This window comes from Sinocyclocheilus grahami, unplaced genomic scaffold (assembly GCF_001515645.1).
Source record: "Sinocyclocheilus grahami isolate Dianchi unplaced genomic scaffold, SAMN03320097.WGS_v1.1 scaffold776.1, whole genome shotgun sequence".
Classification (NCBI taxonomy): Eukaryota; Metazoa; Chordata; class Actinopteri; order Cypriniformes; family Cyprinidae; genus Sinocyclocheilus; species Sinocyclocheilus grahami.
This window is the reverse complement of record NW_015505955.1, coordinates 283,898-301,203: the sequence shown is the minus strand read 5'-3', so window position 1 is coordinate 301,203 and position 17,306 is coordinate 283,898. Positions and strand designations below refer to the sequence as shown.

At 34.7% G+C, this 17,306-nt stretch overlaps 1 protein-coding gene across 2 annotated transcripts in view; it reads left to right on the top strand.

The window, feature by feature from the left end:
- LOC107561516 (rap1 GTPase-GDP dissociation stimulator 1-like) overlaps nt 1–17,306 on the top strand; it is a 67,066-nt gene that overhangs the window by 39,472 nt on the left and 10,288 nt on the right. Inside the window, exons 7-13 of one of the 2 annotated variants that reach the window (XM_016245971.1) lie at nt 2,745–2,888; nt 4,418–4,549; nt 7,363–7,497; nt 7,595–7,720; nt 12,987–13,126; nt 14,368–14,494; nt 15,625–15,753. In XM_016245971.1, the coding sequence (XP_016101457.1) occupies nt 2,745–2,888; nt 4,418–4,549; nt 7,363–7,497; nt 7,595–7,720; nt 12,987–13,126; nt 14,368–14,494; nt 15,625–15,753 (933 nt within the window). Of the gene's footprint in view, nt 1–2,486; nt 2,631–2,744; nt 2,889–4,417; nt 4,550–7,362; nt 7,498–7,594; nt 7,721–12,986; nt 13,127–14,367; nt 14,495–15,624; nt 15,754–17,306 lie in introns of both variants that reach the window. The other variant, XM_016245972.1, reaches the window with a different exon arrangement.

Here is a 17,306-nt window from a genome sequence, read left to right as displayed (position 1 = left end):
ATAGATAGATAGATAGATAGATTGATAGATAGATAGATAGATGATAGATAGATGATTGATTGATTGATAGATAGATAGATAGATAGATAGATGATAGATAGATGATTGATTGATTGATAGATAGATAGATAGATAGATAGATGATAGATAGATGATTGATTGATTGATAGATAGATAGATAGATAGATAGATGATAGATAGATGATTGATTGATTGATAGATAGATAGATAGATAGATAGATGATAGATAGATGATTGATTGATTGATAGATAGATAGATGACAGATAGATAGATGATAGATAGATAGATGATAGATAGATAGATGATTGATAGATAGATGATAGATAGATAGATAGATGATAGATAGATAGATTGATAGATAGATTGATAGATAGTCTTGTTTACTGTAATTTTTTATATTTTAATTTTAGTACATAAAGATCAATTTTATTTATTTTAGTTCAGGTCAAGAATTGTTGTCGTTATTCAAGCAACGAAAATGTTTTAGTTCTAGTTAACCACAATAACACTGATTCTGCTAATACAAGTCTTATTTTTTTCTTTAAATGTTTTTTTTTTAAAGATAAAATTATTGGTTATTGTTTTGTTTTTAAATGTAGATAGATAGATAGATAGATAGATAGATAGATAGATAGATAGATAGATAGATAGATAGTCTTGTTTACTGTAATTTTTTATATTTTAATTTTAGTACATAAAGATCAATTTTATTTATTTTAGTTCAGGTCAAGAATTGTTGTCGGTGTACTGTGTATATTTATTATGTATATATAAATACACACACATACAGTATATATTTAGAAAATTTTTACATGTTTATACATTTATATAATATATTCTTATATTTTATATTATATATAAATGTAGTTAATATATAAACAATGTATTTTTCTTAAATATATACATGCATATGTGTGTATTTATATATAGTACATAATAAATATACACAGTATACAGATATTATCTAAACAAAAACTTTTATTTTGGATGCGATTAATCGCAATGAATCGTTTGACAGCACTAATATATATATATTCAATTTTAGTAAATCAAGATAAACTAAATGAAAATGTGAAATAAATTAAGTTTTTTTTTAAATATCATATTTTATTTCAGTTAACGTTCATTTCAAGTACCACATTTTTTTAAATGGTTTTCGTTAACTATAATAACCCTGATTAAAAACAAGTCTTATTATTTTGTGTTCATTTTTTTTATTTTTTCCCCCAGTATTTGATTTTATTCTGAATTCAGATTATTTTACTTGTTTTAAACATAAACAAGCATGCATTTATTCTAATCTAATTTATTCTGATCTAATCTTTTTAACAGCTCTTTTTGCAGTGTACTGTATGAGGGCAAAGTCGTATAAAATGTATAAAAAAGTTGAACTGTAAGAATTCCTGTATGTTTTGATAAAAGCAGCGGGAGAGCGAGAGCAGATGTGGGAGATGGAAAGCCGACAGCATCAAGAGCATGTGTGAAAGTGCCGCTTTGGTTGTTAGCATTCAGCGCGCAGCGCCGCTATCCCATACTGCCAGTCTCCAAGACAACGGCCTACTTAGAGCCACTACACAGCACTACAGGCGAAGCTCTGCCAGTCACGTGGGCCGCAGGAAGAGCGCTTTTGTGTGTGTGAGTGATATAGAGGAGGAAAGGCTGAGCTGTGCTGTACCTGAACACTGCAGGCGCTGCATAACCAGCCAAATGTGTAGTGAGACGGCCATATGTCTGCAACAGTCAGACCTCAGACAGCCATCATGCAGGGTTTTCCCCCCTGGGCTGTTGTCTCATTCGCTGACACTGTATGAATCATCAATATTCGGTCTGTTGGATTGTTATCCTGCATTTTTTTTTTGGAATCATACGAATTGCATTTGTTTATATCTTAGAAATTGTGTCATGGTGTAACGTTTGTTGCATTACTTGTCTGGTTTAGTCTTTTTGGGTCAGAGAATTATGTAATTCAGTCTGTTATGCATTTGAAGGGGAAAGCGTGCATTAAAAAGCACCAGATTTATGGTCTGACATATTTGTCAACTGATGTGTTGGGGGTTTTTTTTAGTGGCTGATGCCAATTTCTGGCAAAAAGGGTGGTCTGAAGGCTAAATAATGCAAATTAATGATTGCTGAAATCAAACAACCTTTTATCTTATTGATTTATTCATAAAAAATTGAAAAGTATTATCCGTAGATTATGCATTAGACTACTGCAATGAACCACGGCTTCTTGGGGCTTATTGCTTTAATTACAGCCTGGTTTTGGTTTAGTTTCTGTGGTTCAGTTTAGCCTGGGACTGAGTTGAGTTTTGTTTGTCTGATATTAGTCTGTGTCTGATCTCGACTGTAACTCTGAGGTGCAGCACTAGGGTTTTAATATGGGTTGTGAAATCCCTGTTAGACGTGAAGGTGTGCTGTGAAGCTTCAGATATAATAGTATCTGTCTTGACTCTCTCTCTCTCAGATGTGATCAAGCTTCAGCTGGTGGATGCTGGTCTGGTGGAGTGTCTGCTGGAGGTCGTGGCTCAGACGGTGGACAGCGACAGGGAGGAGGACGTGGCTCAGCTCAAGACGGCCTCAGACCTCATGGTCCTTCTGCTGTTGGGAGGTACAGGACCAAACCTCTGACAGAACTCAGATAACCCTTAAATAAAAGCCTTGAGAGAACAATAATGCACGTTACATGTCATTTCCTCTGTGTGAATAAAGCAAACAGTCTCAGATGTGATCAAGCTTCAGCTGGTGGATGCTGGTCTGGTGGAGTGTCTGCTGGAGGTCGTGGCTCAGACGGTGGACAGCGACAGGGAGGAGGACGTGGCTCAGCTCAAGACGGCCTCAGACCTCATGGTCCTTCTGCTGTTGGGAGGTACAGGACCAAACCTCTGACAGAACTCAGATAACCCTTAAATAAAAGCCTTGAAAGAACAAACATAGGTGCATGCAACAATAATGCACGTTACATGTCATTTCCTCTGTGTGAATAAAGCAAACAGGGCCTTATAAAACGATAACATAGTGTCAAGCTATGACTCATACAGTGTGTTTAATTAATGAAGTGTGCTATTCCTGTGAACGTTCATCATTTCTTTTAGTCTCCCAGCAGTTATATAAACGTATTACCCGCTAAATAGGAATGCACGTCCTTTTACCTGGAGAAGGAAAGGCTGAAGTGAGGCTTTTGTGGCTGATGTGTAATTCACGTCATCAATATTAAACACTAGCTGAAAGAGTTGTGGGGCATTAAAAAGGACAGAATGTACTGAATACTGGAGGCTGGATAATTCCTACACTTCAATTCAAAAGTTTGTGTTCGGTAAAATGTTTTTTTATGCTCACCAAGGCTGCACTTATTTGATCAAAAATACAGTAAAGTAGTGAAATATTATAACAATTTAAAAAGTCTTTTTTATATGAATTTATTTTAAATTGAAATTTATTCCTGTGATCAAAGCTGAATTTTCAGCATCATTACTCCAGTCTTCAGTGTCACATGATCCTTCAGAAATCAGTATAATATGCTGATTTGACGCTTAAGAAACAATTCTGAATATTATCAATGTTAAAAACAGTTGTGCAGCTTAATATTTTTGTGGAAACCATGATGTTTCTTTTAAGGATTCTCTGATGAATAGAAAGTTCAAAACAACAGCATTTATCTTTTGCAACATTATAAATGTATTTACTGTTGCTTTTAATCAATTGAATGCATCCTTGGTGAATAAAAGCATTAATTTAATTTATTTAACCTCACACTTGAACAGTAGTTTGTTCCTTCATTACAAACTTGATAATCGTCTAGTTTGTAGTTTACATTTCTTTCAGCTCTTCTTTTGAAAGAAGTCAGGGTGCTTTCTGGTTCCCGTTCAATATCACGTTTTTTAGTAATAATGCTCTGAAAAGGCAACTGAATTGAAGAAAAAAGTACTTAAATGGGCTTCAGAAGATGTTCACACTCCATTTTCTCTTAATCTGAGTACAGTTGAACTATCTGATTTAGGCAGATCATACTCTGAGAAACCTGATTTCACTCATAACTTAAAAATGGACAAAATGTGTAGTTAATGCGTTTTGCCTTTTGTAGTGTGGCATAAGTTCACTGCGCTTTCTGCTGAATAAAACAGCTAAAACCTGCCTTGCTGGTTCACTGACATCATGATGAATGATAAAATCATTAACAGCCAGTCAGAATCCACTCGACTTCCAAGAGCTCAAGCATTTAAAGCGGTAGAAGACAAAACTGCAGCATGTGCTTATAATAAACAGAACGTTATCATCTGTTGATTTGGATGATAGTTCATATATAATGATAGTTAAGCGATAATAGTTTTGTAATTTGCATCATTGTCATATTAATGTATTTGTGTTGTTGCTCATGTGTGATGTGTTTTCCTGTAGATGAGTCGATGCAGAAGCTGTTTGAGGGGGGCAAAGGCAGCGTGTTTCAGAGGGTCCTTTCATGGGTGCCCTCCAACAACCACCAGCTCCAGCTAGCAGGAGCGCTCGCCATCGCTAACTTTGCCCGCAATGGTGAGACTTCAGCAGTGTTAGGGAAGGTTACTTTTTAAAGTAATGCATTACGGTACTGCCTAAAAAGTAACTAATTGCATTACTTAGTTACTTTTAATAGAAAGTAATGCATTAAGTTACTTTTGCGTTACTTTTTCTCATCTGGGCTGAGCTTGCCTGTTTGTTTTTAATATAAAAAGTTATATTTGGTGGCGAATATCACACCAAACTTGAAATGAATAAGCCTCAGGCTGAATAAAATGTAAAATAACATCTGTACAGTAGAGGGCACAGCTCAAACAAACCTTTCAGATGTGCTGCCATTCTGGATTGCATGAAGAATAGGACACAGGAGAAGAACAATCAACACTCTTCAGCAATAAAAAAACAATGAAACACAAATGTTATGGTTGTGCTCATACGTTTACGTACTTCTTGCAGAATTTGCAATATGTTAACAATTGAAACAAAATAAGAGGGATCATGAAAATAGTGTTCTTTTTTATTTAGTACTGTCCTGAATAAGCTATTTCACATAACAGATGTTTACATATGCTCCACAAGACACAATAATAACTGAATTTATAAAAATGACCCCATTCAAAAGTTTGAATCTTAATACTATGTATCATTTCCTGGATGATCCACGACTGTTTTTATGTTTTGTGTTAGTTGTTCATGAGTCCCTTGTTGGTCCTGAGCAGTTCAACTGCCTGCTGTTCTTCAGAAAAATCCCCCAGCTCCTGCACATTATTTGGTTTTCCAGCATCTTCTCCATATTTGAACCCTTTCCAACAGTGACTGTATGATTTTGAGATCCATCTTTTCAAATTGAGGACAATTGAGGGACTCATACAAAACCATTACAAAAGGTGAAAACATGTACTGATGCTCAAGAAGGCAACACAATGCATTAAGAGACTTTTTAAATGGGATGATCAGGGTAAATTGTACTTATTTTGTCTACTGGGAAACATGTAAGTATTTATGTAGCTTCTGAAGTCCAGTACTAAATTAAAAAATATGATCGTTAAACTAAATGAAAAGAATTTACACATTATCATCCTGTTCAAAAGTTTACATCTTAATGCATTGTGTTGCCTTCTTGAGCAATGTAATGTTAAAGTTTATGTAAACTTATGAGCACAACTGTATGTTTATCTAAAATCATTTTTGCTTATTTGTATGGTTAAACTGGATCATCAAAGGTCAACTGCAAAGACATTGGTTAATAAAATAGGGATTAAATACATAAAGGATATTTGTGCTTTTTAACATATTTCATTATTGCTGGTACATCATATTCTGTGAATACTGAATCTGTTTTTCTCCAAGTGAGATTAGTAAATGCATGTTCACAATGAGTTAGGGCTGTCAAAATGGCTGAAAAACTAAATTCTAATTTTGTACTTAAATATTATCAAAATATGCGTAATTTCAGTTATGGTGAAGAAAAGCTTTTGGCTTCTCTTCTGAGGCCACAAGAGGGCGCATCGAGCTAAATATTACTAATGCACGTTTATTCAAAGCATAAGTTAACATGACTATCTGTGAAAAAAGTGCATAATGTTTAAAATAATGTTTATAAACCAATTATAATTAAGTTACTTAAACAACTATAAACAAAACAGCATCACGTATGTATGCATAGTTTAATACAAAGGGCGAAAAGTCAATCACACAGAGTACATTTCTCATTTAAAATTAAAAAAATGAGATGCAGTGGGATGGTGGAAAAAAAACCTGCCATAAAGTCTCTATATATGTTTTTTCCAAAGTTAAACTTGTATTAATTTGACATGGCTTTCTAAACATGCGGCTCCTTTGTGCGAGACGCGAGTGCAAAGGTGATAGATGTCCCTCTAGAAAATGTGCGAAATATGCGTTGTGTGTGAACGGTTTGGTTTCAGTTTTGATGTAAACGAGATCTTCTCCGCATTGATGTTCTCTTTTTCCGCAATATTTTTAATGAACAACGCAGCTGCGCCACATCTAGTGGCTTCAACTGGATAGGCTAACAAAAACATTATAATGCAACGACACTTAAATCGTCATCGCATCTTGTGCGCCACTATGAGGCTGCCTCCTTAACACACACCTAAAATTCGAATGCAATGATTTTGCATTTGAATGTGGATTTTTATTTTAAATTCGACGAATATTCGATGTAACCTACATTGAGTTACAGTAAGCATCATATTAACACAGCGCATTTGATTTCTCTCAACATGGGGACAGGAGAGCTGTCCGTCAACAAATGAGAAAACAAAGTAACTACTTATTTGAAAAAGTAATTCGGATATTTTCTTGTAAATGAAAAAATTATTTGTTACTTTACTAGTTACTTGAAAAAAGTAATCTGATTACGTAACTCTATTTACTTGTAATACGTTACCCCAACACTATTGATCCGTCCAGCAACATGACGATCGCTCTGTTGAGAGTGTAAATAAGTGCACCTAAAATTCGAATGCAATGATTTTGCATTTGAATGTGGATTTTTATTTTAAATTCGACGAATATTCGATGTAACCTACATTGAGTTACAGTAAGCATCATATTAACACAGCGCATTTGATTTCTCTCAACATGGGGACAGGAGAGCTGTCCGTCAACAAATGAGAAAACAAAGTAACTACTTATTTGAAAAAGTAATTCGGATATTTTCTTGTAAATGAAAAAATTATTTGTTACTTTACTAGTTACTTGAAAAAAGTAATCTGATTACGTAACTCTATTTACTTGTAATACGTTACCCCCAACACTATTGATCCGTCCAGCAACATGACGATCGCTCTGTTGAGAGTGTAAATAAGTGTTTTTTTTGTGTACAGATGGGAATTGCATCCACATGGTAGACACTGGTATCGTACAGAAGCTTCTCGAGCTGTTAGACAGACATGTTGAAGAGGGGAACGTGACGGTGCAGCATGCCGCCCTCAGTGCTCTGAGGAACCTCGCCATCCCGGGTCAGTCTGAAAGTTCACTCAATCATTGAATGATTCACTCACCTGTGCATGAGTGTCTTAAAACTAAATCTGCTCCATCTTCTTCTCTCTTCTCCAGTGGTTAACAAATCTAAGATGCTCTTGGCTGGTGTGTCGGATGTAGTGCTGAAGTTCCTCAAATCTGAGATGCCTCCAGTCCAGTTCAAGCTTCTGGGAACGTTACGGATGCTCATCGACACACAGGGTATTAATTAACTGAAAACAAAACGACTATCTACAGATAGTTCAGCCCCAGAATCATGCCATTGGTTGAGCTGGCGTTGCTGTGTTGGCTGGTTGTGATGCTCAAACAAAATTTGTTAAAATTATACAATTACCTATAATTTGAACTATATATCAATTAAAAAAAAAACTACTTGATTATTGTTTTTTTATTTTTTATTAAGTATTATTGATTATTAATTATGATTTCCTGTATTAACATATCCTTTTGAAACCGTAAGTTGGGACAGGCAATCCCTTTAGTTCTTTAGGGGTCGGGACAATACCATTCTAAAGAGAACGTCCAGCAACATGACGATCGCTCTGTTGAGAGTGTAAATAAGTGTTTTTTTTGTGTACAGATGGGAATTGCATCCACATGGTAGACACTGGTATCGTACAGAAGCTTCTCGAGCTGTTAGACAGACATGTTGAAGAGGGGAACGTGACGGTGCAGCATGCCGCCCTCAGTGCTCTGAGGAACCTCGCCATCCCGGGTCAGTCTGAAAGTTCACTCAATCATTGAATGATTCACTCACCTGTGCATGAGTGTCTTAAAACTAAATCTGCTCCATCTTCTTCTCTCTTCTCCAGTGGTTAACAAATCTAAGATGCTCTTGGCTGGTGTGTCGGATGTAGTGCTGAAGTTCCTCAAATCTGAGATGCCTCCAGTCCAGTTCAAGCTTCTGGGAACGTTACGGATGCTCATCGACACACAGGGTATTAATTAACTGAAAACAAAACGACTATCTACAGATAGTTCAGCCCCAGAATCATGCCATTGGTTGAGCTGGTGTTGCTGTGTTGGCTGGTTGTGATGCTCAAACAAAATTTGTTAAAATTATACAATTACCTATAATTTGAACTATATATCAATTTTAAAAAAAACTACTTGATTATTGTTTTTTTTTTTTAAATTAAGTATTATTGATTATTAATTATGATTTCCTGTATTAACATATCCTTTTGAAACCGTAAGTTGGGACAGGCAATCCCTTTAGTTCTTTAGGGGTCGGGACAATACCATTCTAAAGAGAATGTGATTGGACAAAAATTGGCCACAACCAGGTTGTGTCATCAGTTTTTTTTGGTCCTTTTTTTCCTGAAAGAGATTTATTTTTTAAATTGTAAAAAAAATAAAAATTCTGTAAAATATGGATATTCATACTTGTTTATTTTCATTAGATAAGTATGGATATTTTAGTAGTGTATGTTATTTATATTTTCTATTACTCACTTATATATACTTATATTTATTACTTTTGGTCTATTACTATTACTATTGGTCTTGTGTCTGTGAAGTTTCAGCCCAAAATACCCAACAGATAATTTAATATAACAGCTGGAAAATATCATTTTTGGGGCGTGTCTAAAAAAGAGCTGTTTTGGTGTGTATCACTTTAAATGCAAATGAGCTGCATATTCCCGCCCCGTCTCCAGAAGATCATATCTGCATATCTACAGCAATAAACAGCCACTAGAAGCAACATGACTGAGGGCGAGATTTAAATGTAAATGAGCTGCATATTCCCGCCCCGTCTCCAGAAGATCATATCTGCATATCTACAGCAATAAACAGCCGGTAGAAGCAACATGACTGAGGGCGAGAGAAGCCAAATGCGCTGAAAGTGGGACAAAACAGCGCAATGTTACAGAGCTCACGCCGCGCTGACCTGTCATCGGCACGGATCAATTGACCGAGCCGCGCTACCGAACGAATCTCGCGCTACGAACGGCGCGAACTAATCTCACAAGCTCTGCGCTGATCAGTTAAAAAATACTTCATGTACGCACACAAATATGGTTAAAACTGTTGTTTCACAAAAGTTGATTTTGCTTAATAGGTGCCCTTTAAACAAGTATGAATATTATATTATTTATATTTTATATAGTTTTTTTAATATTAATTACTTTATTATTTACTAATACTAATAAAACTAATAAAAATGACTTAAAAACACATAACAAAATTACTAAAACTTGAACTAAAATTAAACTGACCACTGAAAGTATAAAAATAAGAGCTAATTCACAATCATTAATAAAGTATTTAAATAAAATATTAAAATAACACTGATTTAATTGGAGCTTTAAATGTGTATGCCTGCTCAAATTGAGCATGCCGATGACCACGAACAAACATGAGCTAAAAGCCACAAAACACGGTGCTTGATTTCATGGATTTTTAATTGAAGTTGATAAGCTTACAAGTCCCTGTATGTTTTACAGCTGGTTAGCTCAGTCAAAGACAGCATGTGTGATTTGATCTCAGGTTCAGGCTTGTCCCAGCTGCTGCCACACAGCACTCAGTCTCTGATATTAAGTGAGCGGAGGATCGATGGCACTCTGTCATTTAGTAACTATGGATCTGCAGACAAGGGCTCCGCCACGGACAAATTTGCATTGTCTTTTATTGGCAGTGGCTCAGCCGTGTTAGCTTTCAGTGACAGCTTGGGTTTAAAACGAATATTCCAGGGTAAATACAACTTAAGCTGTATCGACAGCGTCTGTGACAGTCTGTCAATTACCACAGAAAATAATTTCAACCCATCTCGAGAGAGTGTAAAAAAAACAATGACTGAAATATGTGTGTACAGCTATGAATGCCTAACAGAAATATGCATCTTTTACAGTGTTTAGAAAGTACACTACTAAAAGTTTGGTGTTCAATCAGCATATCAGAATGATTTCTGAAGGATCATGTGACGCTGAAGACTGGAGTAGTGATGCTGAAAATTCAGTTTTGCGTCACAGGAATAAATTACATTTTAAAATATATTACAATAGAATGCATTTCTTTTAAATTGCAATGATATTTCACAATATTATTGCTTTTACAAACGACCCGCCTGTGGGACGTTTGGCGCTCTTTTTTATGTTGTTTTTTTCTCTATCAAATCTTTTAGTAATCATCATAAATCATATATCATTTGAAAGCTTAGAAGCCCAAGATTCATCACCATTTCGAAATCAGACATTGCGTTACCATGGAAATGGTACTTTAAAATCTTTTGGCAGTCTTCTTCCCCTTAGTGGGCAGTGTCAAGTGTCATATTACAAAATGAATTACTTTTTTTTAGAATCAAAACTTTTTATAATCTTGACAAAAAACATATAATTGGAAAGGTCTGAGTCTGAGTTATTTTGGGATAGAAGTAATATTGACAGAGAAATCTAGACATTTGTGACAGAAAAATGCATAAAAAAATTCAATGGAGTTTGGATGGCACCCGGTGGCTGTTTGTGGTATAATGCCCTAAGTATAATTTCACAGGAACCTCCATTTTTTTCATATCAACTTCAAATTTGGAACATAACTTATTTAGACATAAGGATATAATTTTATACCAGTTTTAGAGTAAAATAAATATGATATGTAAAATATTTATTATATATAAAATAAAATTAATATAGTGCATTTTCTTTACAGTAAATTTAAACTACTATAACTTTGATACTTAAATTATACATTTTAAATGTTTGAAAAAAATTCCACTTTTGCGATAATTTGCTGATTTTCTTCTTTAAAAAGAGACCAACCTTATGTCTGTATTCCAAAGTGTTCATAAATTACAACAATTTAAGTTTGGATAGTGCACCTGCATGCCTATTTTAAAAAATGGGGGGTGACAGTTAAAGGGTTAAGAGGAATGTGCTATGAAGGATCTTCATGTAGCTACTGTACATGAAGTATTAAAGTTGCAAAGCAGCACGTCCTAAAATAGCAATTCCTAATCCACTATTCGGGGGGAAAAATCTAATTGCAATTTATCTGATTAAAAATTGTGTTTGCTATTTAAATTTCATTTTAAGTCTAAAATACTACGTATGAAACTAAATTATTTTTGTTTAATAATATTAAACAAAATTATTACAACTGCTGTAATATTCAACTATATTTAAAAATAGAAAAATAATATTATTTATTTTACAGCACACTTAAAATACCGATATTTATGGCTGTCTTAATTTCTTAATTTTCAAACGATAAACCTACAAGCTTTTATTTTTTTGGTAGAAAACCACAGGGAGACCTTAAAGGGGTCATATGATGCTTTTTTAAAAGATCATTATTTGGTGTATTTGGTGTAACAGAGTATGTTGACATGCTTTAATGTTCAAAAAACACATTATTTTTTCAAATACTGTACATTATTGTAGGTCCTCTATGCTCCGCCTCTCTCAAACGCTTAGTTTTCTACAAAGTCCCTCCTTCCGACAAGCGCAGTCTGCTCTGATTGGCCAGCTGACCCAGTGCATTGTGATTGGCTGAACACCGCAAGCACTCGTCGGAAATGTAACGCCCCATTCCATAATCACGAGCTTCATCTTTCAAAATAAATGTAAAGACAGAGCCCGAAAGGAGAACAGAGTCGCGTGACAGACACAGTGATGAAGCTGGTATGTGTTTGCAGTACACAAGCCACGGTTAAGACAGCAGACTCCACTGTGATGTGACCCCCCCAAACCCCCCTCTCTCTCTTGCTCTCTCTCTCTCTCTCTCTTTCACACACACGGCCTTCTTTCTTTGCGTGCACATTTGGACAGCATTATGCTAATATTTCCACATAGTGAGGTAGATATGTGGGGGCGTGTTAGAATGAGCCGTTTTAGGGGGGCGTGGCAGAGTCTTAACTTTGATAAAGAATATCTCTTTGGTTTTGAGACTTTAGTCTTTGCAACTTCAGGGATCTTATCTATGCACAATCAGCTTGTAACACTCCAAAGAGAAAGCAAAACTTGAAATCGCATCATATGACCCCTTTAAAGGTTTTCTTTTGTTGACAACAGCCAGTTTATAAGTGCTTTTCATTCCAAATTTGGGGAGATTAACAGGAAAAGAATTCCAAATTAAGAAGAGAGAATTTTGAGATACTGAAAACATGGGTTTGTGAGTTTATGCGTTAATAAACACAGTGCCATGCTTCGCTCTGAAACATGTTGTGCATATATTTATTTAATTAAACCTCAGACTTTACGATTTGATAATTGCACTAAGCCTAATTTCTTTTCTTCTGATTACTTGAGCTGATTATGATTTTTTAGTATTAACTGGAGACATCTATATTTTTGCTGAAAAATGTTGTTGGTCCTCATTGAAATCATATCTTATATTATAATATAATGTCTTATATTATATATATACTGTATGTGTGTGTGTGTTGTAGCATGTGCTCTATGGTGTTTTGTGTTCAGTAGGTTATGTTTATCGCTGTGTGTGTGTGTGTGTGTGTGTGTGTGTGTCGCAGCTGACGCAGCAGAGCAGCTGGGGACAAACTCAAAGCTGGTGGAGCGTTTGGTGGAGTGGTGTGAAGCGAAAGACCACGCTGGAGTGATGGGAGAGTCCAACCGCCTGCTGTCCGCTCTCATCCGACACAGCAAGTCAAAGGTCTCGCACTCAAGCACTTCTCTCATTTAGGGCCCTATGGTTTCTGTGATGCAGAAAACACGGACGGAAACATTGTCATAAAAATTGAATTTACTGTATAACGCAGAATGGCATGGAATTTGTCAAATTTTGGATGAATAAATCAAAAGTAGGTCAGCGCACTTAAATCAATTCACGATATGGACTAATGTCTGTGAATATTAAACCACAAAAAGACTATTTATATACGAGTCCTGCATGTTCTGCATGAATGAACTGTCATGGTTTTGTCTACTGCACACATACGGAAGCATTTGTGACGCTCGTGCTTTTCAGTGTCTGCCGACTCACAATATGAGCACATGAACTTCATCTCCAGAGCTGCGCTGAGAGTCATGAGCATTTCACAGTTTCATTTCAGAAAGTCTGTCTTCATATCACATACACACAGAAGCTTAAAGGTCTTCATGGCAACCTATCAAAATAAAAGTTTGGTTTAACTTTCGAAGCAATGGAATATATTACTATTGTACATTAGAACATACGTCTCAATATAATAATAATAATCATAATAATGTTATTAGTTGTTATCAAAACTTGTTTTTTTAAGGAATAACCACACAATTTTTCATCCATGTTTTAATTTGAACTCTGTTGTGCAGCACTTTGACTAGAAATAAAATAAAAAGGTTTGCTTAATTTTAGTTTAAAAGATAAATTAACATTTTATGAATAAAAAAATAAAAATAAATAATCATAGAGCCCTATAATTGTAAGTAAATAAATAAATGGTTACTTTTATGATTACAATTAATTAAACATGCATTTTGATTACTAGCATTTTATTTCAAATGTAATCAAGAAAAGTTCAAATGCAAAAAAATGAAATCCAGAAAAACTGAAATGGGAGGAAAAAAAACTGAATTTGGAAAAAAAAATCAAACAGATTTCATAGGGTCATTTCAGTGATGGTGCAGCGCTTTGACTAGACGTGCGTCATCAAATACTGTGCGAGTAAAAAATCCCATACGTACCATGTAAACCTTTTGAATTAAACGTGAAGTTTTAAAGTAGAAAGACTGAAATAGTATGCAAGAATATTTTCTTGTTAAGCGAACTCCAGTAGTCTTTGTTTTATTTAATCTTAGTTTTTTGTTTTGTGAATGCATGTTCTGATTTTGTCGTTTCATGCTGTGGATGATTTTTCCATGGCAGATTCACGTCCTCTGGAAGCGTCTGACTGCTGTTTTCTTTCTGAATAGAATGTGGTCCGAACAGTTATACAAGGTGGAGGTGTTAAGCACTTGGTAACCATGGCGACGAGTGAACACATGATCATGCAGAATGAAGCGCTGGTGGCCTTGGGTCTCGTAGCGGCACTAGACCTGGGTAAAAATCTAAGACTACTGTATGTTAGGGTGATTTCAGGTAAACTGTGACACTTTTTGCCATTGAGATGACTGGGAAAATATGCCCCAATTATCCTGAATTAACCCTACATTTATTTTTAATGAGATGCTGACAGACCTGATTTCAGTGTTACTTGTATACTTTACAGAAAGTATCTTATATACTCATATGAAGTAATGTTGGTATTGCTTATATAGTTTTCATTTTAGTTTTAGTTCATTTAAAATTGTAGTAATTTCATTGTGCTTTATATATTTATATATGTGACCCTGGAGCACAAAACCAGTCATAAGGGTCAATTTTTCGAAATTGAGAGTTATACATCATATGAAAGCTGAATAAATAAGCTTTCATTGATGTACGGTTTGTTATGATAGGACAATATTTGGCCGAGATCCAACTATTTGAAAATCTGGAATCTGAGGGTGCAAAAAAAATCTAAATATTGAGAAAATCACCTTTAAAGTTGTCCAAATGAAGTTCTTAGCAATGCATGTTACTAATCAAAAATGAAGTTTTGATATATTTACGGTAGGAAATTTACAAAATATCTTCATGGAACATGATATTTACTTAATATCCTAATGATTTTTGGCATAAAAGAAAAATCTATAATTTTGACCCATACAATGTATTGTTGGCTATTGCTACAAATATACCCCAGCGACTTAAGACTGCTTTTGTGCTCCAGGGTCACAAATTGTTGTTTTATAAAGATATTTATATATATGCACAATTTGTATTTGTCTTACAAAATTGATCCCAGCGACTTAAGACTGCTTTTGTGCTCCAGGGTCACAAATTGTTGTTTTATAAAGATATTTATATATATGCACAATTTGTATTTGTCTTACAAAATTGATTTCAATAATTTAAGCCTTTAGTGACATCATTTTTACATTTATGCATTTAGCAGATGTTTTTCTAAAGCATCTTGCAAAAGAGAAACAAAACCAGTTCATCAAAGAGCCAACAATATTCATAACACACAATGCCGGGCTTTTAAAAAACTAGATTAGGAAACAAGTTAGAGGAGAAATGCAGAAGAAGTGCATTTGTTTAAGTTATTCAGAACTTTTAACTGAGTCACTTCATGGTTTTGATTTCAGATTGCACAGAGAAGGACTTTGTCGGCGCTAATCTGGTGCAGGTTCTACACAAACTGCTGACAGATGAACACAGTGCACCGGAGATCAAATACAACTCCATGATTCTCATCTGCTCCATCATGGGATCAGGTGAGTCAAGAGATCACCGAAACAAATCCTTTAACGCATTCACAAGTGTGGGAAACTATTGAACAAAAAGCCTGTAATTCTACCCTCTAAACCAGTGTTGTTATTGTTAACTATAACTGAAACTATTAAAAATCATTATGATTGACTGAAATAAAGCTGAAATAAAATATAAATGTGACCCTGGAGCACAAAAGCAGTCTTAAGTCGCTGGGGTATATTTGTAGCAATAGCCAACAATACATTGTATGGGTCAAAATTATTGATTTTTCTTTTATGCCAAAAATCATTAGGATATTAAGTAAAGATCATGTTCCATGAAGATATTTAGTAAATTTCCTACCGTAAATATATCAAAACTTCATTTTTGATTAGTAATATGCATTGCTAAGGACTTCGTTTGGACAACTTTAAAGGTGATTTTCTCAATATTAAAATTTTTTGCACCCTCAGATTCCAGATTTTCAAATAGTTGTATCTTGACCAAATATTGTCCTATCCTAACAAGGTCCAACCTTAGGTCAATGGAAAGCATATTTATTCAGCTTTCAGATGATGTATAAATCTCAATTTCGAAAAATTGACCCTTATGACTGGTTTTGTGGTCCAGGGAACCACAAATCATTTAATCACAAATATTAAATGAAAATATGAAACAAAAAATTTAAATTGCTTTAGCAACTAGCTGAAATAAATTAAAGCCAAACAAAAAAAACCCCAAAAACTTGCATCTTAAACATGTTACATTTAAAAAAAAAAAAAAGAAAAAAAAATGCAATACACGCATTAAGCTGTAAATAAAACAACGCAATTAAGATTATTGGAGGTTGTTTTACAAGAAAATACTATTTCAGTCATTCTGCTTCAAAATATCATTGTAATTAATCGTAAGTGCACTAACAATTTTTGAGTGAAAATTGCTCCTAGACCATTTAGATGGTGACATTTTAGAAAACGATTTACTTTCATAATGCACATTCCTAGTCTTATTGTGAACGATTCATCCCTACCTTATTCCAATTTTTTACAATGTTTTCTTCATAATGTTATTTTTTTATAACTTTTATCATTTACTAGTTTAAAGGGATACTCCACCCCAAAATGAAAATTTTGTCATTAATCACTTACCTCCATGTCGTTTCAAACCTGTAAAAGCTTTGTTCGTCTTCGGAACACAATTTAAGATATTTTGGATGAAAACCGGGAGGCTTGTGACTGTCCCATTGACTGCCAAGTAACTTACACTGTCAAGGTCCAGAAAAGTATGAAAGACATCGTCAGAATAGTCCATCTGCCATCAGTGGTTCAACCGTAACGTTATGAAGCGACGAGAATACTTTTTGTACGCGAAGAAAACAAAAATAACGACTTTATTCAACAATTCGCATCACTGTAGCGCCATTTTGGAGAATAACCAGACTGCCAAGTAACTTACACTGTCAAGGTCCAGAAAAGTATGAAAGACATCGTCAGAATAGTCCATCTGCCATCAGTGGTTCAACCGTAACGTTATGAAGCGACGAGAATACTTTTTGTACGCGAAGAAAACAAAAATA